Source organism: Paramormyrops kingsleyae, chromosome 19 (genome assembly GCF_048594095.1).
Source record: "Paramormyrops kingsleyae isolate MSU_618 chromosome 19, PKINGS_0.4, whole genome shotgun sequence".
Lineage (NCBI taxonomy): Eukaryota > Metazoa > Chordata > Actinopteri > Osteoglossiformes > Mormyridae > Paramormyrops > Paramormyrops kingsleyae.
The window spans coordinates 8,012,209-8,033,672 of NC_132815.1; the positions used below are offsets into that span (position 1 = coordinate 8,012,209).

Genomic DNA, 21,464 nt, shown 5'->3' on the forward strand with positions numbered 1-21,464 from the left:
TTGTTTATTGGAATCTACAAGCATTACAAACTAGGAACATATCATTCTGCCCAGTGGGGCTTGCCAGCAACAGCTCCCATGGGTACAGATGAGGTAGTATCTTTATAAGGTGCCCGAATCATGTCAATTCACTCTTCTCGATCCAAAGGAGCAGTATGTTCCTATTTGAAGGTTCCATCTGGATCTCTGAACTCCTCATCCTGTCATGACGAGTGAGCCGGCACCCCTGCGGAGAATCCTCATTTCAGCCCTCGTTCATGCGGTCATCATCCACAGCTTATGACCGTAGGTGACGGTCGAGGTATACAGGGCATTGACCAGAAGACTTAAGACTCATCATGAACCTCGTCAATGGCTGCTGATCTGGACGTGCTGATTCTCATCCTTCCCGTTTAAGTTCGCATGCAATATAAAACGAGAACCGAACAACATTTAGGTCAATCTGCTCTGTTCAGATAATTGCGGGAAAGTAAATGCTGAGGGTCAAATGAGGACATGGTGATAACACGTTTGCAAACCTTCCAGAAGGGGGCATATCTGTATTTCCAAAAAGAGTTCAGAAGCCTGATTTTACTGGATTTCTCCAACAAATGCAGGTTTTGATGTGCATTCTTTGTTTGCTCCTTTTTTTTGGTAATTCAGCCATATCAGTTTATCACTTTGTTTACTCTGCGTTATAGTGCATTACAAATAATTTCATGTGTATCCCCGTACAACCATATAATTTGACGCAAAAGCCCAATTATGATTCCTTAAAAGATTTCATTTTAAAATGGGAAAATTACATGCTGTTCATGTTTAATTTCTCCTGTACTATGCCTGTGTGAATCAGCAGCGTCATGTTTGTCATTTTGACACTGATACCAACACAGCAGCTCAGTCGGGACCTGTACGTGTTTATTGCCTCGACTGTCTGTGTGGGTTTACATATTTTCTTTGCGTCGTGCGGGTTTCTCCCCACAGACCAGCTAGATTAATTGGCATTATTTACATTTACATTTACATTTTTATTTAGTAGACGCTTTTGTCCAAAGCTACGTACAAGTGAATTGCTAAATTACTCATATTGGCGATTGTGTTAGTGTCCGTCCTGCGATGGATCCCTTCCTTGGTGTACCCCTGCTGAATGCCTTATGTGTCCTGGGTAGTCTGGAAGATACTCCGGTTGCAAGCATGGATACGTATAATGTACTGGCTGTGCACATGTAAGAATTCTGACCTTGCAAAAAATAAGTAGCAGTATTCACCCAGTCTTGTAGTTGCAATAGTATATAGAACACTGTAATTGTAACACATATATAAAATAATGGGGTTCGTGAGCATCGCTGCAACTGTCTCAAATGGCGCAGGCATGATTATGTTAGGACTCGAGAGATAATTACATCGGCATTATAAAAACCCATTAGATTCCAAAGCGTTGGTCTACTTATATTGGCCACACCCTTATCCGGAGGAAACACCAATTACAACAAGAGGTGATTTCCTTATATGGGAAAAAGTCGGTCAAAACCCGCCTCTCTTTGTTGCCACCACCAATGAGAGACGCCAGAGCGCGGCAGGCTGTCGGGTTACAACGGGTAGAATAACATAAATGAATAAATTTAGTCAGCTACAGATTAACCATCTGATGGATTTGCGGCGCGTTCACAGCTGGACAGTCCCGACAAGTCTGCGGATCTGGCTTCGTCAAAGGGTGAAATAACGCTGGACGTAGTTTAAGTCGAGAGCAGCAGCAGCAGCAGCCCAGAGTCCCCGCATCGCTCCGAACAATGCAGATGAAGTTACGGAGCCTTTTCTAGTTGCTAGCTAGTTGGTTGACGCTAAACCGCCAGCCAGCGTTATTAAATGACTATCTGTGGCTCCCATACTAAAATGCACGAATGCAGTGTTTGCTCCGTATTCTTTTGCATGCCTGAACTTATTTAAGCTTATCCGGGATCAGGTTCAGCTTATAGAAATATTTTAATCCGATTGTCAAAATGAAAATTTGTATATTATACGGACATATATCATGTATATTTTACAGCATAAGAAAATAATGTTTCTTTTAGATTTCTCTTTTATGCGTTCTTAGATAGGTTAGGGATAGTAGCTGTTTGTATTCTGTTGGCATTTAATCAGAGAGGTGCAGATGTCAGTTTTGCACTGGAAAATGTTTATTCGCCTGTCTTGCTGAAGAGGGGGGATGCTTACTGCTCGTCTGCCCTGACGAGACCAAATAGTCCAGCCTGAACAATGACCGGACCGGGCGCCTCGGGCAGCTGCTCCGCGGCGGCAAAAATCGGCAGACGCGGCCGCTCCAAAAGCACCAACGCGCACCTGAACTCCGTCTCCGGCGCCGAATCCGCTGCCAGCGGTGCCGCCAACACGGGTCGCTCATCGGGGGAAGAAGAGGAGAAGGACGGGGGCGCGCTGTTCTACGTCAACAGGAGCGGCTTTCCCATCGAAAGTGTGACCTGGGAGCGAATGTGGAGCCATGTGGCCAAAGTGCACCCCGATGGAAAAGAGATGGTGGACAGAATCCGGAACGCTGCCTACCTCCCAAAAGTGAGTGAACAGAAACAGCATTCTGTCATTGTTATCCTCATACCAATTTTTTCTTCATTAAGCTAGTTAAGATGATAATAATAATAATAATAATAATAATAGTTGTTGTTGTCGTTATGTTTTATATTACTGCACTGCACACGAAGCTCTAAATTAAGTAACCCCTCTTCAAGCACATAAACCTGTCACCTTTTTGAGAATCACACAGTGATAACCCCAAATGACAGCGAGAAACATTCCAAGAAATACTACAATTGGGCCAGGAGTGAATTTAACAAACAAGACTCCTGTGGTCATGCTTGAACTAAGCATAACTCGGAAAGAAACCATACGGATTGACAGGGGTAAATGCCAATGTGCCTCCCCTCCCCCTAGACAGACAAGATGACATACATGACAAGACATACATGACAAGATGAGATGTCAAGTTAAACGGGTCATGCGAGTGATGTTAGCGATGAGAGGACTGAGAGAGACACTTTGAGTAGGGAAACATGTGTCAGAAGCATCAGGACACAGTTTTTGTAAAGTGGGGCCATTAAGGATAATGTATGGCTCCGTTTGACAGCCCTGACAGTTTTACTGTCGAAACAGCACATGTAGCTGTATATAAGACTACTTAGCTAATGCGCTAGTATTTATTAGCTAATATTAGCCAAAATGTCTAAGGCGTCATTGTGTTAACTACAACAAAGATTCCTGTGAGCTTGTTCCTTCACCCATTGTCTTCAGAACAAGCGGTCGCATATTTTGTCACTCCGGCTAATTAGCCAGACTGCAGCCTGTTGAGACTGATTTATTATAGGACAGGTAGCTCCACATGGTGCTTTTAACCCAGCAAAGCAAAGAGCTACATTGTCATTGTTTGTCTGTTAGGTTCTAGAACCTGGATCACAATTGGTCCCATTAGAGAAAGATCAATTAAAACACATAATTATATGGAAAACAGTCTTCTCTTGCTATATTTCATTTCTAAATTACTGTATTTTTACTCTGCCCTGGCATTGTAGCTAACTACAGCCGATGGTTTCCATTAACGGCGATAAAATATTTATGACCTCAGACCAAAGTTTCTCACTGTGCTTTTTAGCTTACAAGTTATATGTAATTGTATCCTTGTAATTGTCTTGTGTTGGCTTGATAACCCTTTAAATGGCATAGATTTTCTTTGGCCGATTGTCCCCTGTGTCTCGAAGATGACCTTTTGATCGCAGTGTACACTAATATATTCTTACTGAATCTGTTTCCTTAACAACATTTGGTGGGAATTTAGAGAAACGCATATGGTTGAAGTTTCTCTGCGGCTCCTGCTTATCAGGTTTGCGATCTACGTTTAGTCAGCAGTCTGATCTTCTTAAGGGGATTGTCTACAGGTGACACTGGGCAAGGATAAATTCCCAAAGCTTCACTGTCAGCTGACTGACATGTATTCACCGGTGGCTGCTGGACTAATGCATCTCAAGTTTCTGTAGACTAGTCCCAGAATGGGTTTGGCTTTGTCCTATGGCTGCTTAACTGCCCTGCATGGAATCTCACATTAGTGTACAAAAAACATTTGTTGTCAAGCTAGTTTAGAGGTTTGTGGAAAGAATGTCACACAGGTTTTGTTTTTACAGAAAAATAAAAAAGAGAAATTCTTTTTAAAAAAATCTCTGGAACACTGGTGCCCAAATGAGAATCTCACTGGCTGTTTTTGGGGAGACACTGTTCTACAGGAGTTGGATGAAAACATGTGTTACCACCCAGACTCTAATTATGTAATTGTTGATCATAAGTCTTGTTTGGGCAAGTATTTTGGGCTGTAAATAAAATGTAGCAAGTAGGAATGGAACTGTGGAAACATTGCGGTTCATTGGGTAGGACTGTTGCCTCACATCCAGGGTTGAAGGAATAAATCCAACCCTCACTCTGTGTGAGTTTTCATGTTCTTTTCGTGTTTCATAGGTTTCTTCTCACAGTCCAAAGACTTGCAGTTAAGCAAAGTGGTGTTTCACTTACTGCACCCTACTAATTTGACGAGCTTCAATTTACGATTGCGTTTGCTTAGTAGACAATTTTGTGCAAAGGGATGTACAAGTGAGGGTAAGAGAGCAGGGTCGGCCAATCCATGGAGCCATTGGGGATCAGGGTCATCCTCAAGGGCCCAGGGGTGATATCATTCTTCCCGGTACGGGATTTAAGTGGCAATCTTCCGGTAACAGGCCACACCCACCAAGCAACACATCACTCATATATATAGGCAGGTCGTCTTATACACATTTACTGAAAAAAAGTTCATTCTCTCCAGAGCAACTTACAGCCAGATGTAATTCTATACTCTCATTCCAAGCATAGGAAGTTGTATATTCTAGAGACTGACATTAAATATAATGTTTATAAGGAATATACAGAAGCCGTAATGCAGCCAGGAGCTGTTGGTGTGTAATAGGAGCTTCTCTCGGGTCTCGGGTAGATCTCCTAGGAATGCATAGCTGCCCCCCAGAAGGGGAGGAGCCTACACCCTGTCAGCTGGAGATGTACAATGTATTGGTTACTGTATCAGCCAATCTTTGTTAAGAATTAAGACATCAGCATCAGTCCGATTCATCAGTCCTCATCAATATTGCCGTCCGATATGTTGACTTCAGTTAATATTTAAAGGCAGCACTAATGCTAATGACATGGCTGGTAAAATAATAGAGATGATTGCATTAGATGGTCAGCCATTTTTCTGAGGGACTTCAACGGACTGAGTCACCATTTAGAAGAGGTCTCAAAGTCCTGGCACGCCAGTGAGATCAGGCCGCAAACATAATGAAGTGACATGATTCTGCTAATCAGCTCCATCAAATTTGGCAAATCTCACTGCCGGCACAAGTTATCTGTATCGGTTGAGTGTGTTAGTTAAAATTTTCACATTGGTGCACCACTACCACCATCCATGACATCATCTGAATCTGAGCTATAATTCCATCATGTGGGCAACATCTATGGATCGCTGTCACCCCAAAGGCTGTTTTGCACATGGCTAACATCCTTTCACGAGGGGTTTGGAGCACATTTGTCCTGTTGGCCTGTGACCAGCATTGTTCCCAGATGCCAGATGTGTCTGAAATCTGCGAGACCTGGAAAGAGCTGCTTTTCACACCCTGTCAGTTGAGGTTTTTCTTTTTTTTGACGCACACCTAAGCCCAGATGCTTTTTGCCGCGCCAGTCTGCTTGCACCCGTTTCCATGGCTTGAAGATGCGCGGGAGGAGGGTTGGTCCTGGTAGACAACCTACTAATTACAGGATGGGGGGGGGGGAGTAAGTGAATGTTGCCAAACGCTAACGGTTTGCGTTAAAAACAGGTCATGGAATGTGAGGCGACCAGATTGTTTCCTTCCGCGAGTAAGTTTTCTCTTTCTGTCTGAGGCATTAAGTCTGCCGTTCTGCTAATCTTCAGGATAGCTGCTGAAACGGACCATAAGGAAGAGCTTCAGAAGGAAGCCTTTTCAAACCCCTTTAACGTCTCTGATCTTGTTCTTCAAAAGGTCCGGAAAGCAGGTTGATGAATCAGTTTTTCTTTTGCCTAACACGCCGTTCTCTATTGGCCTGTATCTGGCTCCTCCTTTCAGTTGTTAAATCGCTGTTGGACTGACCAATGGGGCCAGTGTTCTGTGATCTATGGATTTTCACAAAGATCGATCCCCTTTCTCATTTGAGAAATCTGTTTTTGAGGCTGGGAAAGGTGTCTATATAAACTTATTCCCCCACAACCTGTTCTGTTGCCATTCACCCTTGATTCTTTCCCCGTGCGCTACTGTGGCGTGTCCCTGTAATCTGATAATAAATCCTACCTTCATCTTGGGAGCAGACCTGTATGGACAGGTTCCTGTCAACCTGGCCACGCTGCTGCGATCTCGCATGGACAGACGTGGGCGCAGCGACCCGCATCCGACAGGGTCCTGCTGAATGCAAAACAAAAGCACGACAGATTGTGCTTGGCCGCACCTATCTGGCTGACGTGCATAAACAGGCTGAGTAAAGGGGGCTTTGCGGTAAAGCAAAGTCTGTTTATGTCCTTGACAGCCAGACGGCGTAAATGTGTTCATCATTTTAGTCATTAATGAACTGAGGAGTTTACATTGCCTTAAAGAAAATCCCGATCGGGAAGATGCTTCAGAGTCTCAAAACTCACTTATAGGAGTGAAGTTTGAGAACTGGAATGTCGGACCGAAGGACCTGTTAGCCGGAGACCTGCCGCTATGCTAACATAGTGCTATATGTCAGTGCTGCTTCTCCCTTCCGATGACTGTGTGGGTTTATATTAGCGCCCGCTAACCGCGCCTGTGTTGCTTCCCTTCCAGCATCCTGCTCCTTTGGTGCCCAGTTACAGGCCACCCATGTCCATTCCCGACTGGCTACAGGCAATCCAGAACTACATGAAGACCCTGCAGTATCCTCTGACTGGGTGCCGAAACACCAAACAGTGGGGGGCCGTGGGACATCCTGATTTTTTCCGAGTTCGATGTGTCCCTTGCGTTTCACTTTTTTAACCAATCACAGTCCTCACGGTATGACATCACCACATTGGTCAAACCTTGTTGTAGTTGTTATTAGGAGTCCAAGCAGCAATAGCTGCTGGTTATTATTATTATTTATTATCCTCACCGTGAAATAAAGACGCACCCTTACATTGCTCTGTACAGTCTTTGCAGGTAAGCATGTTCCTATGTTTTCTCTGTTTATCCATCACATGACCTTTAATAAAAGGCATGCACAATAAAACAGGTGCTTTAGAAATCTGTGCACCTTGTCATTTAATTAATGTTGTGATGTCACACAATGAAGATGCTGATTGGTTAAAGAGATGAAATGTTGAGCCAGGGACTTGTCGAACGAAATCAGAACGTGTGTGTGTGTGTGTGTGTGTGTGTGTGTGTGTGTGTGTGTTTGTGTGTGTGTGTCTGTGCTGACAACGGCGTGACTGATTTTTTTCTCATTGTAATATTCACTTTGAAATTCAGGTTAGTCCTCATCAGAGGATTTCATCTGTTGGTCAGTAACACTGCACCCCTGTTGCCATAACAACGGCACGTTCCTTAACACAGGGGAGTAAAACAAGCCATTTGTGGGTTCATAATGTTCATTTCGAAAAGCGGTCAAGTGTGGTCAAAATATGTTTGGACAGTTTTCTCAGTCTGGCATCTGTTTCTCTGCTGGCATTACGGTGCACTTAGTAGCTTTTACCGACGGTGAAGTACCGTAGGTCACTGAATCTGGTGCTAACTTTTAAAAAGTTTAATTTTGTGTTTTGGCCTGGGTATTGGATTTCCTGTGTCCTGTTTTTGTGGATATGTAAAGCCTTATGTCTGCCAGATTTGTAGGAAACTGCTGTAGTTGAAAGTTTGACTTTCTGCTTTGCCGTGTTGTCAAAATTTAATGAGCTTTATAACTATATTTGCATGCATCATTAATTCACACTGATGCATAGAACCCAGTGGCAGAGAATCAGCAACTTCAGGGTACTTTATTTAGAAGAAATCTCTGTAAATATCTGGTGTCTGTCTTAATTAATCTCCTTAATGGCTGGCAGATACAATCACACAGGGACTCAGTTCTTTGAAATTAGGAAGACAAGACCACTGAGCGGGTAAGTCACGCCACCCTAATGAACCCTTCCTTCCTTTAGACCCGTAGGACATGTCTTTTGGAACAATCTGTCAGTGGAACCTCCTAGCAAGTCCACTTGTCATTCCCGTCCATTCCTGCGTGGGGCAGCATTGAGCTCAGTCATATAAATGCGCGTCTGTTGACCATAAAAACTAATGCCTTGAGGGTGTAATGAAGTCGCAGTCAATGTGACTGTGTCGGGAGGAGGGCTAACGCATTGTGAGACCATTGAATGAAGAGGCTTTAATTCCACTGAGCCATTGTTCCCTTTGTGTGTTGTCAGTTAGCTTCCAGCAGAGAATGCCTATAATGCCTTTAATGTCTTGCAGTAAACGGGTATATCTCTGTTAAACCTATCAGTCGAGCTTGATTGTTTACAAAAGATCAGTTTCATCAGTAACGCTATCTGAATAGTAAGAGGTTTAGCATTAGCCAGCTTCAGTGGGTAACTTTTGGCCATATCGTCAATATCTCCTGACTTCTTTTCCAGGCTAATGGAGACAGCCAGGGAAATGACCAGGGAGTCGCTTCCTATCAAGTGTCTGGAGGCCGTCATCCTTGGGATGTATCCTTCAGTGACGTCTGGAGTTTGGGGTCCCTCTGTGTCATTTGGTCATCCGAAGCTTTTACCCAATAACAATTGGATAGGTACCACAGACATCTAAATTGGGTACATTTCTCTGCGATACAATGGCTGTTTCTCATTTGGGTCAGTTCATACTGGTTTGTCATCTTTGTAAAGCATTGCATCTTCCCGTCAGTCGCAATCTTCTGCTGAAGCGTCTTGATGCTTTAAAATCTGACCACTGTTCTTGGATGCACGCATGCTGTTATGAGTTACTGATATGAGTGACGGTAAAGAGAAAAGAAGAGAACCACAGCCAGTAGGAAGCCACCCAAGATGCTGTTGAGACTACTGGTGCCACGCAGGCGGTGGAGTGTATGACACCGCAGTGACAAGCCATCTGAATTGTCCCTCCTATAGCTCAAGGCGATGAAGTTCTGCTCGGTTGCTTCGGAACGCACTCCAGCGGGTGTTCCACATCAGAGCGCGTGCGAAGGCTGAGCGATCGCTCTGTAGTACCTGGGGTTTCCGTGCCATGCGGGGCCACTTGGCTGTGAGGCCCTTTCTGAAGCTCTTAATGTCATGCGGGCTCCTTTCAAAGGCCGTGTCTCATCTAAGGTGAGGGGGTGGAGGTCTGGGTGGGAGGTGCCGCTCCCCGGTGGCCTCAGTGAAGCCTCTTTTCAGTCTCTGTCACTGCCGCTCTGTTAAAAACGCCGAGTGCACACGACTGGTTCTGTGACATCTGAAGCAAATTTACAGGCTTGGCATCAAAGCGCTTGCAGAAAAGAAGGGAAGGTGATACACCGGAGAGATTTAGAAGAAGAAGCCAGGAACAGCAGTCAGGCTGAATTCTAATCGGGGCCTGTGAAACGAGAGGAATCCTCCTTTATTCCCTCTCAAACTGGTGAGGAATGAAAGAGTTACTCTGCTCCCAGTGACCTAAGCTTGAGTTAATTTGACGGCGAGTCAGCAGTTTGTGTTTGTGTAATGAACAGAGGCAGGGAAAACCAGTCATGGAACTGATGGAGGAGGAAATGTCTGAGGCATTTTAGTCTAACTACACTTTCATTTATTTTAAAAGACACGTTTATTCCAACACATTATTTTTGTGAAAGCAGGGTTGGCCGGTCTCTGGAGCCGCATGGGTTTAGGGCTTTGCTGATCCTGGGATTTGAACTAGAAACCATCCGATCACAAGCACAGCATCCTAATCCTCTGAGCCATACACCACCCCAACTAGACTGTGGTTTTTATACAATGAGCAGCTAGACGTTGTGAGATGGGGATAATGGCTGAGTGAATAATGTGTTTGACTCATTTTCTTGCGGTATTCAGTTCATGCTTGGACTCTTAAATCATTGTGTTACTATGCGCTGAATCACAATAAGAGGATGTGCATCCACAGAGTAAACCCACTGATGGGTTTGGTGGGGGTACAAGGTCTCTGTATCCTTCATCGTAATGGATAACCTTCCTTTTTAGCAAGGACACCTGCAGTGTCACGTTAAACAAAGTAGCAGGAGCATGTCGAGATTTTCTGCTGGGGGTAAGCAGCAGCAGAGTGGAACGTTCTCTAAATGGGTTAATGACTTCTGTAGTTACTACTGATTCACTTTAGCCCATAACCAGGCGATTTTTAGCCGTTTGCACAGTTCTTCCCCTCATAACTGGAAGCAGATGGTTTTCCATAGTAATGCAGACCCCCCCCCCCCCCCCCAAGCACAACACCCCACTTGTGAGTAAGTCGGAATGATTTAAGTGAAGACCTATTTGGCTGACATGCCTACCCCTTTGCCACTCCAATGGGACATTTGTCAGGTCAGATTAACAGGCACTTCCAGCATGGTTACACATCACGGAAGCCTAAAAACAATTGTCTGGGGTCTTAATTATTGTTTCGTCATTTTTTAACACACAGTTCAGGGTCCTAACCCGACAGACGCTGTGTGTGTATGTCCTCCTTTCTTGGCAACTGCCGTTTGTTCCCATAGCAACCATAATCCTTGGCTTTTGGCGAACCCCTGCTCTTAGGAGAGCACTGCCGGCCGCCCTTATTCACGGCACCGGCGAGGATCACATGACCGCCGACAGGTAATGTGATCCCGCACACTGTAAATGGGCTTTACGTCACCACCTGGGGCTGGGGGGGGCAGAGACGCAGCTTCCTCTAGGCAGGGGGGCGTAGACACTTGGCCCGTTTTCATGACGGTCAAGGAGTGATGCTTCTAAAAATTGTGCTGCTGGGCACCTGAGCGGCTGGGGTTGGGAGTCGGCCTCTCTGTTCACTTCGTTTAGCCCTTTGGGCAGGATTGGCTGCACCTTTTATTTAGCCCTAAAAATAAAAATAACCGGTGAGATAAATGTAGCGTAATAGCAGTATCGGCTGGGGAGAGCACTGTGGTCGCGTCTTAGTATTGATGGATTTGGCTGAAAGTCAAAGTGCTCAGTGACCCAACACGTTACCCTTTCTGGATAGGTTTTTTTTCCCCCCCTTATGTCAGCCGTATGGAGCCCTAATCTTCTCATCGACATATTTACCTCGTTCTTCATGGACGCCGTTCATGTTCATGGTCACCACTGGGACCTGATGCCCTAACAGTGTGCTGGCCTCCTGTCTCCTCCACAGACGCGGATGATCTAATGAGCCCCGGGCGCTGTGGACGCCGTCCAACGAGAGAGGCGAGGTGACGGATGGGCCCGTGGGGTGGGGGGGTGGTGTTAACATACGGTCTGAGGCAAAGAAAGGCGGAGAGCCAGCTCTGGTCCCGCCCCCTGCGACGGACGTGTTGAGTCTGAAGCTGTGAAGAAAGATTGAGTAGAGAGCAGTAGTGGAAACTCTGGCAAGGATTTTGGAGAATTATCGTTTATTTGGTCAGAAAAAGATTTACGTTCAGCTGCCGATGCTCGGGAGGATGTGGGAGACGGAAATGACAGTAAATGTAGGATATCGGGGGGGGGAGGGGGGGGAGGGCATCACAAGGATTGGGTTCATGAATAACGTGTCACTGGATAATATATCAGAGTGTCATGTGGTTTGGCACTCATAGGAAGGGTACTTAAGCTAGATTCCTTTGGTACCTAAGAAGAGTTAAACCATCTAGCTGTAATCAAAGGATGAAGTAATCTGTACAGGTTGCTTTGGGTAAGAATCTGCTAAGCATTGTAAATAAAATGGAGGTGGACGTTTCAGGTGCAGAAGGTAAAAATCCAGACCAAGATTTTGTTTCAACCAACTAGTCGAGTACTCTGTGACTGGGACTGTTCACGCTCAACTGGTTGGTTGAAACAAAATCTTGGTCTGGATTTTTATTTTCTGGACCTTTAGTGTCTACCTCTGAAATAAGAATAATGGGCAGACTTGTTCCAGATGAAGCGTTCGTCTAGCAAATGAATGACTGGGGGCAGCAGGGCATGAGGAGAACTTGGTGTCCAGTTCTTTAAAGCAACATCTCAAAGAGGCCAGGAGCAGATTCTGGGGACGTGCACATCGTGCTGGAGTTTGTGTGCGGCCCGACTGATGCCGGTAGCCCTGAAACAGCGACGACCTTGCCCGCGACATTCACCGCGGGGATCCATCCGCATCTCGCCCCTGCTGCGTCGGAGTGCGGCACCGCAGTGGTGAAGGTTGCTTAACGCTTCCTGCAAGATTGCAGCCGGTGACCCAAAGTCAGGGGTGGGGAGGGGGGTGTGTAGTGAGAGAGAGAGAGAGGGGGGGGGGGGGCACAGAGCCAGGTGGGGGCTGCGGAACATTCCGGCACTTCTTTAGGGATTTAGAGGAGAAGACGCATCTCTGCAGTGGTCCGAGCCAAGCCAACACATATGTTTATATAGCGAAATTGTGCTTTAAATTTGTCATTTCTACACTGGTTTCATTTTTTGGTGCATGATTTTAAGACTAGGAAAATCCATTTTAATGCAAGGTTATGGTGGAGAGGTTTACAGAGCGGGACCATGTCATGACCTCACATACCTCTCAGTATGGCTGGCAAGCAGGATGTAAAACCGTTTCTGCGGTTTGTGCAATAGAGCGATGGGATTGATCTGTCTGAGCTACTATACTGAATATTCAACCTTCACCTTTATGTAATCTTTTATCGGTAATGCTTTATATTAACTGCACCTCCATAAGCCTTTATAATGCATTCAGTGCACCTTCATAATGCTTTTTATAAAGCATTTATAGAACATTCCTAAGCAGCATGTAAGTACACCTTAACATCCTAACACACCTTAACAGCTTTAATATGCACTAATAACAAACTTTATAATATTATGTCTGTTATTCGTGTATTTCCCTTTAATCCATAGCTTTAGCAATGACTTAGCAATGACTTGTGACCATCTAAAGGAATGGCTGAGGGTTTCTGAAACTGGGGCTCCAGAGGATGTGAAAACCTGTCACATCCTTGGCACATTTTCTCCCATCAATCAGTATCTAACAGCAGCTTGATGCTTAAAAAATAATGTTTTGGGAGAGGACTTGGTGTTGTTTCATTGGGCAAATGTTTATACTTGAAGGAGGTAAAAAGTAGAGAGGCATGTAAAATCTTGAAATTGTTTCAGAGCGACGTGACTAAGTGGGTAAATGATGTTTGTGAATCGCACCACTGCGCGAACGAGGCCTTAACTGAGGCCGCAGCTACCTGACCAATGGGCTGACCTCTCTTGAGCGTTTCCCAATCAGCTTCAAGACCCAGTTCTCAGGGAACCACTTCCACCACGTGGTTCTGGGCATCTACTGCAACGGCCGCTACGGCACCCTGGGCATGAGCCGGCGGCCGGACCTCATGGACAAGGCCCTGACCTTCCGCACGCTCAGCGAGCTCGTCTTCGATTTTGAAGAGTCCTACCACCGCTACCAACATGCCCTCAAGAAGGTGAAGATTGGCCTGTACGTGCCCCACGACCCCCACGTCTTTCAGCCCATCGAGTGGAAGTACCTGGTGCTTAATGCCGGCCGATTGGGCCGCGAGGACATGCGCAAGGAGCTGGAGAAACACGCTCGGGACATGAGGATGAAGGTGGGTGGCGAAGGTCACATGACTATCCGTCGAGGATTCTGTGGTTCATAATGGTTATGGAGATACTGTGGGTCAGCTGGAGGCAAGTTTAAGGATCCAGAGGGATTGGTAGTTAGGGCAGTTATTGCAGAATCTTCATAAACCCCACGATTGGGTCCAAAAACCATGCTGGTACTACTATTCTCCTGTGGAAAGCTACTGATTGGACTTTACATCATTTCCCAGTAATAAGATTTGCAGGTAATATGGTCTTTAACTGCCCGTAGAAATGAGAGTCAGGCTCCACTTAGAAGAAGAAACTGAGACCTATATTCTTAGTGTTGGAAAAGACGGTGACATGTTTGGTAGGATCGCGGCTGCCGGCTGGGCCATGAAGACGGGGTTCTATCAAAATGAAACGGGAGCTACAGGGAAATGTAGGTCGTGTCCTCACAGCTGCTCCGCTCTGGAGCGTGAACCTGGCCCCTGCTGACCGCACTCAGCTGTGCTTATCTGGCCCTCGTGAAGACCCCGGAGAACGCGGAGGGCACACCAGTGTGTACATTACACCGAGGCCCCCAGAGTGTAACCCCACCTCGACAGACCGTCTCCGCAGATCCTTTTTTTAAACACATGATTAGCATCAGCAGTTGCTAGCTAAAGCTTGCGTGGTATTTGTAAGTTTATTAGCCAGATATCGTTTCTGTGGCTTCTGTTTACAAGTTCCTAGATCATTGGTGTGGTGAGAGTGGTCCCATAAATTTTGAGACTTAATGTATGTTTGCACAGCCATTGCCAGGAGGGCAAGGCCCTTAAACACTGGGAGTAAAAGCCCCGGAAGTCTTTATTTGATCGTGAAAGATAAACTGCAATAGTTCTTATTATCCAAGAAAAGGTAGATAACTGTAGTATGTAGCAACTGCCGTTCAAGATCCTGATTTTGTACTTCAGATCCTCAAGAGCTCAAGTGCACAGTCTCCTATTAAGGAGAGGAGCCGAGGAAAGTCACTTTCCCCTGGCCGTCGGCAAACTAGCCCTCAAAGACGGCATCTTCACAGAAGAGACAAGTCGTAAGTAGCCTCGCTCGTGGGAGCGGAAGCGGGGTCGGCGGCGCCCATTGTTCCTCATAGAATGGCAAAATTCACGAGTCATCGTTTTCTATTTTAAATATACTTCTCCTATGGAGATCCCCTCCAAAATAACTAATAACAAACCCTGCATGATATCTCTGCGGATACATTGTGATTAATACCTCTTTTTTTTTTTTACCCCTGTGGAACTCGTTTTGCCTTGGAGAGTTAATTAAGTCTCAGCCACAGTCTTAATAAATGTATACACTTTTAACTTCTCTTACTGGAAGGATGTGGGGTGTAACTGTGTATCACTGACTTGCCTTTCTCTCAGTTCAATGTCCCCAGTAGCTTCTCTGATATACAGTACCAGTCTAAAGTCTTGACACATCTACTGAAAATCATTTGATTTTCAAAATAATGACCCTAAGCTCACCTGGAGGTCATGTAGTAAGTATTACCTTGTGATCAAGGACAGAGATGCTGTGACAGATGACATGGCCCACAAACCCCTGAGCTGAACCCTATAGAGCTGATTTGGGATGAGTTGGATTGAAGCGTAAATCTCGCTACCCAGTTCACACCTGGATCTCTAAAATATTTGTGCATCACATCTATCATAATTGCAGCGGAACAATTAGATTGACGGCGTAGCCAACGGGACGCCAATAAAGGTTGCACAGCGGTCTCAGAAATGTTTGCAGAATACAATGTTAGCTTGGCCTGTTTGTCGCTATCATGGGACCATTAGTGAAATATGGTAGAAATATAGGCTGCAATTATTCATTAAGACTAATTTCTGCTTATATCAGTGAATTATGTAACAAGAGGATCTTGTTGTGATGCTAGGGGACTCCGGAGCTTCTGTCCGACGTAGCGGCTAAGATTGCAGTCGCTTGTGGTAAAGCTTCTGTCAGGGTCGGTGTGTTTATAACCTGATCTCCGGAAGCTTTGCTGTGGGTGGATGGAGTCGATGCTGGCGTTCGGTGGCGTGTAAACCGCCGTACCGTGGAGCAGGGCGATGTTACTGCATCCGCACGGGTGTTAAGCTGCCCGTCGATAAGCCTCGCCCAGCTGCGTTTGTGGATATGCCTGGCGTACAGGAGGTCCATAAAAAGGAGCCATTTTGGTCTATTAGTAGAGAATGAACACTTCATGACGATCCCCCCCCCCCCCCGCCCAGACCTCTCCAGCTCAATGCGCTTATATCTAGGCCCTTCCATAACACCCACTACTTTGCTTGTCGACTTCCTGAGGCCTTAATCACTAAGCAGGTGGTGCACATCTGCCCCCTGACTTCATACCTCCCCCCGCCCCCACCCCCGAGGCACATTCTCAAAGACCTTCAATTATCCAAATCCAGGGGCTGGACTCCAACTTCCTAAGCAGCTCCGCCACTAGCTGAGAAATCAGAACAGAAATAGAGCTCGGCAGGCCTTAGGGATACTGCAGGCTGACGGTTTATATACGGTTATATAAACAGATGCTGCATGCTTACAGTAATCATTTTACTGTAAACAGCGTTTACTATGTTCGTACTCGGTCGGTTAGCGGCCGCGGTCGGCCACATTAATACACATAGCCTGCTTGAGTTCTGAGAAAACTGTTGACCTGAATTTTTCCCCAGTAAAAAAGTGGGTACAGAAATGGATCAGGCAGGACACCGGGGTGCGCCGGCTGCTGGCCGACTGACGGCCGGTACCAGCTGTACCGCATTCAGTTTGGCAGGAGCTTAAATGTGAAGAGCCACTGTTTCCACAGGCCGAGACCAAAGCAGGGTGACCCCGATACTTCATTGCAAATCGTAACTCTCTTCCTGTTTTCTCAGGGAGGTGGACTTTCTCGGGGGGGGTGGTGCGTGGTTCAGTAGGATAGGCCTTCATACCTGGAATCGGAAGGTTGCTGGTTCGAGCCTCGGCAAAATAGTCATGTGTCCACTGGATGCTAGAACGAGATCCCTAAGCCCCGCCCCCAGCCCCCTCCAACCCAATACTTAAGATCCCAGGCTTAGTGCTCAACTGTGTGTGTATGTGTGCAGGAGGAAGCATTGCAATGTACCTGTAGAAGTCATGTTGCTTGGATGGCTGCTTGGGACCCATACATGGGGAGGAGGACATGCTGTACTAACGTGCAAAAGGGGCCTACAGATCAGTGATAAATATCAGCCTGTTTTCCCACCAGTTTATCATCAGTCCTGGATGTGCAGCCAAACCCAGACCAGTCCCATGGGGAGAAACTCATACTGGGTCATTGGGTGCTTTGTATTAATGAAGCGCTGCAGCCGCACACAGCATTATGTCCTAACCCATTTTACCGCTTTTTCGGGGGGGTGGCTTATTGTCAGAAGACACTTTTTGAGTCTTAAAGATCCCGAGCCTGACCGGCCTCCCACCCCCCTTCCTTCGCATGGATTGGCCCGGCTTCGCTCTGGGAGGGGTGACCTCCACAATCAGCAGACAGTCAGCAGAAATACCCCCCCCCCCCTTCCCTCTGCCGCAAAGTAACCTAACACTCATTTAGGTTTCATCCAGCGTACTAGATGGAGCAGAACGTGAACAAAAAGAGCACATTAAACCCAGCTCTCAATGAGCCGTCTCAACTTGGTGCTACTCTGCCCAACATACAGGAAACTATAATGGATTCTGCTCCTCCAGAAAACGGGCCCGTACGGTAGGCTTTCACAGAAGCCGTTACAATGTTCAGTCTTTTAGCTGATCCTGAGCACAAACCACTGCAGTGTTTCCAGCTTTAAAGGCACCCTGAGGCTTCCAGGGCCAATCAGATTGGCAGGCACTACATTTAACAGCTGATTGGTTAGTTACCTTCATCTGTTCTGCCATTTGCAGCTCTGATTACCTGAAGCTGAGATTGATGTCAAATGCAGTCAAGCCCAACGTTTGTAAAAAAAAATATCAGAGGAATTGCTTTTTTTAATGGTTGTATAATGACAGGGATCACACCACACAAGGGAAACCCTGTTCTGGATTGTCTCCTTTGGTGGACGGCTGAGTTGCATTGATGGTTTGCTGCTGTTACGGCCTGAATACTGAGCGCCTGATTGGTATTGATTTCATCAACTCTGATGGATTGGAACCTCTGTTGGGCGAGGAGATCCAAGCATCATTATGGGGGATGTAATGAGGGACGTAGGCATCAGTCACAGCCGCTGGGCTGCGATTTCATAGTGCTAAACAGTCACAAGTTTTGAGTATAGATCCGCATTGGACCCGTAAACCTAGAGGCAGGGGTTAGCTGACTCTTGCCCATATGAGCCAAGCCCCCCCTCCCCTTAGAGCCAGCTGGCACCTTTTGAAGGAGTGTGGCCCCCAGTACTGGAAGACGGTCACCCACAGGTGTCTGAAACCAGACCAGCCTCAGACTCCCAAGAGGTGGAGCAAACTCTGACCACTGGCCCTCCTCCCCCGAGTGGAACAAAAACACATTTGTCCATCCCAGCCTTGGCAGGAAAGCGACGCCTGGATCCCGCTCGTGAAAGAGGGTGATCAGAAGAGACTTAGGAGAGTACAGGTGTGCTGTAACTGAAGAGCAAATTTCCAAAACTTGCTCTTTTTTTGTCGTCATTGAGGTGAGGCCACCAGTGACCTAAAGTTCGGCTTTACGAACCAAAACTCACTTCATGTGTCTCTCTCCTCTCTGCAGGCCGGCAGTGATGGACCGCAAACCCGCAGAGCTTAGCACACTCAACGACGGTTACCAGATCCGCATTTAGGACCCGAACACCCCCCACCCACGCAAGAAGGCTGCCTACCTGCCCCCCTCCCGCCAAAAGTCTTCTCCCAAGTATCCTGTGTACTCCTAACAGCACCTAAACCCTGTCAACACCTGTCAGCTATTCAAATGGTATTTAATTTCATGTAAATTAAGGATACTGCTTGAGTGTGTGTCTGCGCACGCTTCATTTACACACATACACTTGAATATCTCTTGGGGAGGGGGGGGGGGGGGGTAAAGGAGTGAGTCACATGCTCATTACTGCTCAATGTTTTCCGCCGTGGGGTCTGATGGAATGGTGTTCTCATCCGTGTCATCCCTCATGGATAGACAGATTACAGGTCTGGCAAAAGGAGTAGATTGCGGCATCCCCCCCCCCGGCTCTGTTGTGAAGTAGAAGACGAGGTCAATTGGGTCAGCAGCAACAGTATTTTCCACCGCAAAAGAAATGTGAATTTAATACGTCCAGCAGATGGCTTGTGTAAATCTCAGTGTCAGCATGCCTTGTGTTTTCCACTGGAATTCAGTAATCCTCCACTGCACAAAGAACAGTTGTCCTGGAATGGGTGATTCCTGGAATCTGGAATAGGGTTAGAAGTCCTACAACACGATTAGTGTTAAAAGAGGTATTCATTTTAACTTTCTGTGAATTGGTGAGCTCAGTTTCAATATATTGTCTGTGGATGATTCTGGTTTTGCTTATGAGGTTTACTGAAGTGCTGGAAAACCTTAAAGAGCAAAGATGGGTGGCATTAAAACAAAGGCTCTTTTTATGGTCTTTAGGTCAACCGTCCTTAGTGGTTTGTAGCAGTTCTGCCAGCTGTTTGTCTCAAGGGCTCTGGGGGGCTACTTTGTGCTGTTTTGACCCACATGAGTTGCTCAGAAGTTGCATAAAGCCCTCAGGCAGTGAGGCCTGGCGATCTCATGCCCACTCTCGCGGCGTTCATGCCAGGCAGCTGCGTTTGACTGCAGCGGCCTCCCGTCTGCGCGTTTTCACGCCTTGCAGTGCAGGTGGCAGGTGGCCGGCAGCCTGAGGACAGGGGCAGCCGGGGTCTTCTGGGACGGCTTGAGCGTGACGGCCGTGCAGGGAGGACAGGAAATTAATTTGACGTTTCCTCCGTTTTTGGAGAATCTCGACGGCGGCCTCTCTGGTCGAGAATTGGCGCTCTCTCAAGTCTTGGCTGAGGCTCAGCATCTGAGATATGCCTGAAGCAAGGACTGGGGCATTTATTTATATTTTGTAGTCTGGAGCAAAACGAGAGTGGTATTCTTGGAATGCTGTACAGCAAAGGTGTTTTTCATTGCATTCATTTGACCAGTAAAGAGAACTTTCCAGATGAGATGCTCTGGAATGTAATTCCTGCAAGGGCCATTGACAAGGGTAAGAGCGTAAGCCGCAGCTGGAGTAGAGGCTTCTGGGTAGCCAGAGATAGCTGGCAGGCAGATCGGACCATGATACACAAACTGACTGTGTAGCTTTGTTGTCGGATGTTTCCGAATGCGTAGCATAATACGTCTCGCAGGCGAATAAGCTATGCAAGTCGATCAGGTCCCTTGAATATCCTGTTTCAGCCATGCGAGATCCCCGGTAGCGCTCTCTCCCACTGACCGCGTCTTCCTTATTGTGCGAGTGTGATTTCTGACATCTAAGCGTATTAGCCACGAAGGCTCGAGGAAGAGGGGATTAATCATCTGTTTTAAGGAAATCTTTTTTAACTTTGAAAAATCAGCTGGTGAAACGATGTGGTCCAAGCACATGCCCGAAGACTTTATTTTCTTCAAAGAATATTTTTAATGGTTTAATAGTGGTTTTTAAACGACCGTCGGCTCAACGAAAGACATTAGATGCCAGCTGAGAGGCAGCTGAGCTTATGGAGGCTCAGCTTCACGTCTCAATTTTACGGGAACATCCTGGCCGTCGTTAAAACGCTGCACCCTCGTTCAGAATGCAGGAAGCTGTCATGTTTTCCTGCGGGGTACAGCGGAGCGGACTCGAGTGAGCCCGACTTCGCTGTTAGCGCAAACTGTTTGGTGTAGGGTAGGGGGCTGTGTATTGAAGATGACCTCCAGCGTGTCTTCCGTGGTTGGGTACGTGTGTTACAGGGTGCAGTGTTAGCTGATTTTTGTACCTTTAAACGTTTTTCACAGTGTGAGTTTCGGGCCTCAGGCCGAGTAGTAGCTTCAGTCGTCCTTCAGTGACAGTGGGGGATTCGCACAGATACAGTCGCTGGATGACCTTCTCCATCATCTTTGAGCTTTGTGCTGACGTGGCATCTGATTGGTGGAACAGAGTAGGTTGGCCTACGGTACTGTTTCTTTTTTTTAAGCATGATCAGATCTCTTATAATATTACTCTTCACTTTAAGAACTTTTATCAAGCCTGTAATTAAATGCAAGTCAAATTTGGGGCGGGGGCGATCAATCTGGGCTCTCTTCAGAGCTGTGAGATCTTGTCCCGGGTGTTTATTGTTATTTAGGGCATGGAATGCTGAGCGTGAGAGCATATCAGTGTGATATAGCCCTTTCGCATTGCTTCGAGCCCCTCCTCCACCACCATGAACAGAGCCAAACCAGAATTTCAGATCAAGTCCATTTATTTTATATATTGTGACTGATGGGTTTTGTATTATGACAATTTTGGTTCTTGTTTTTACTGACTGTAGCATGTGTTTTAATAAAACAAATTACATTTTTAAGTGTGTATTTTTTGCATGGTTAATAAGCTAAAACAACATGAGGACCGATACGGGCTGATGTGACAGGAATTCATGTCTGCCGTCATACATCTTTACACGTCTTCTCACGCACACACCCCGACGCCTGAAGGCGGATCGATGGCGCCGTCTGTGTGGTCAGCTGTAACGGTGCTCGTCTGCTAATCTGCTTGCAGTGACTAGAAGTGGCACGCAGGAAGTG

The 21,464-nt window shown here is 46.5% G+C and overlaps 1 protein-coding gene across 2 annotated transcripts; it reads left to right on the forward strand.

The window, feature by feature from the left end:
- The first annotated feature begins 1,561 nt into the window (after positions 1-1,561).
- vash2 (vasohibin 2) lies at positions 1,562-21,244 on the forward strand. Of its 2 annotated transcripts, XM_023840944.2 has the most exons (8): positions 1,576-1,693; positions 2,179-2,547; positions 6,876-6,964; positions 8,105-8,161; positions 8,672-8,746; positions 13,386-13,767; positions 14,698-14,816; positions 18,477-21,244. In XM_023840944.2, the coding sequence occupies exons 2-8, from the start codon at positions 2,236-2,238 to the stop codon at positions 18,544-18,546; spliced, it is 1,104 nt and encodes a 367-aa protein (XP_023696712.1). In that variant the 5' UTR covers positions 1,576-1,693; positions 2,179-2,235; the 3' UTR covers positions 18,547-21,244. The 2 variants fall into 2 exon arrangements, with proteins under 2 accessions (XP_023696711.1, XP_023696712.1); XM_023840943.2 differs by having other exon boundaries at positions 1,562-2,547.
- Positions 21,245-21,464: the final 220 nt, after the last annotated feature.

Bases quoted from the DNA above. Each gene is read 5' to 3' on its own strand.
- vash2 (XM_023840943.2), top strand. From the start codon at position 2,236: ATGACCGGACCGGGCGCCTCGGGCAGCTGCTCCGCGGCGGCAAAAATC. The intron at 6,965-8,104 runs GTATCCTCTGAC...AATGGCTGGCAG, and splicing joins AACTACATGAAGACCCTGCA to ATACAATCACACAGGGACTC. The intron at 8,162-8,671 runs GTAAGTCACGCC...CTTCTTTTCCAG, and splicing joins AAGACAAGACCACTGAGCGG to GCTAATGGAGACAGCCAGGG.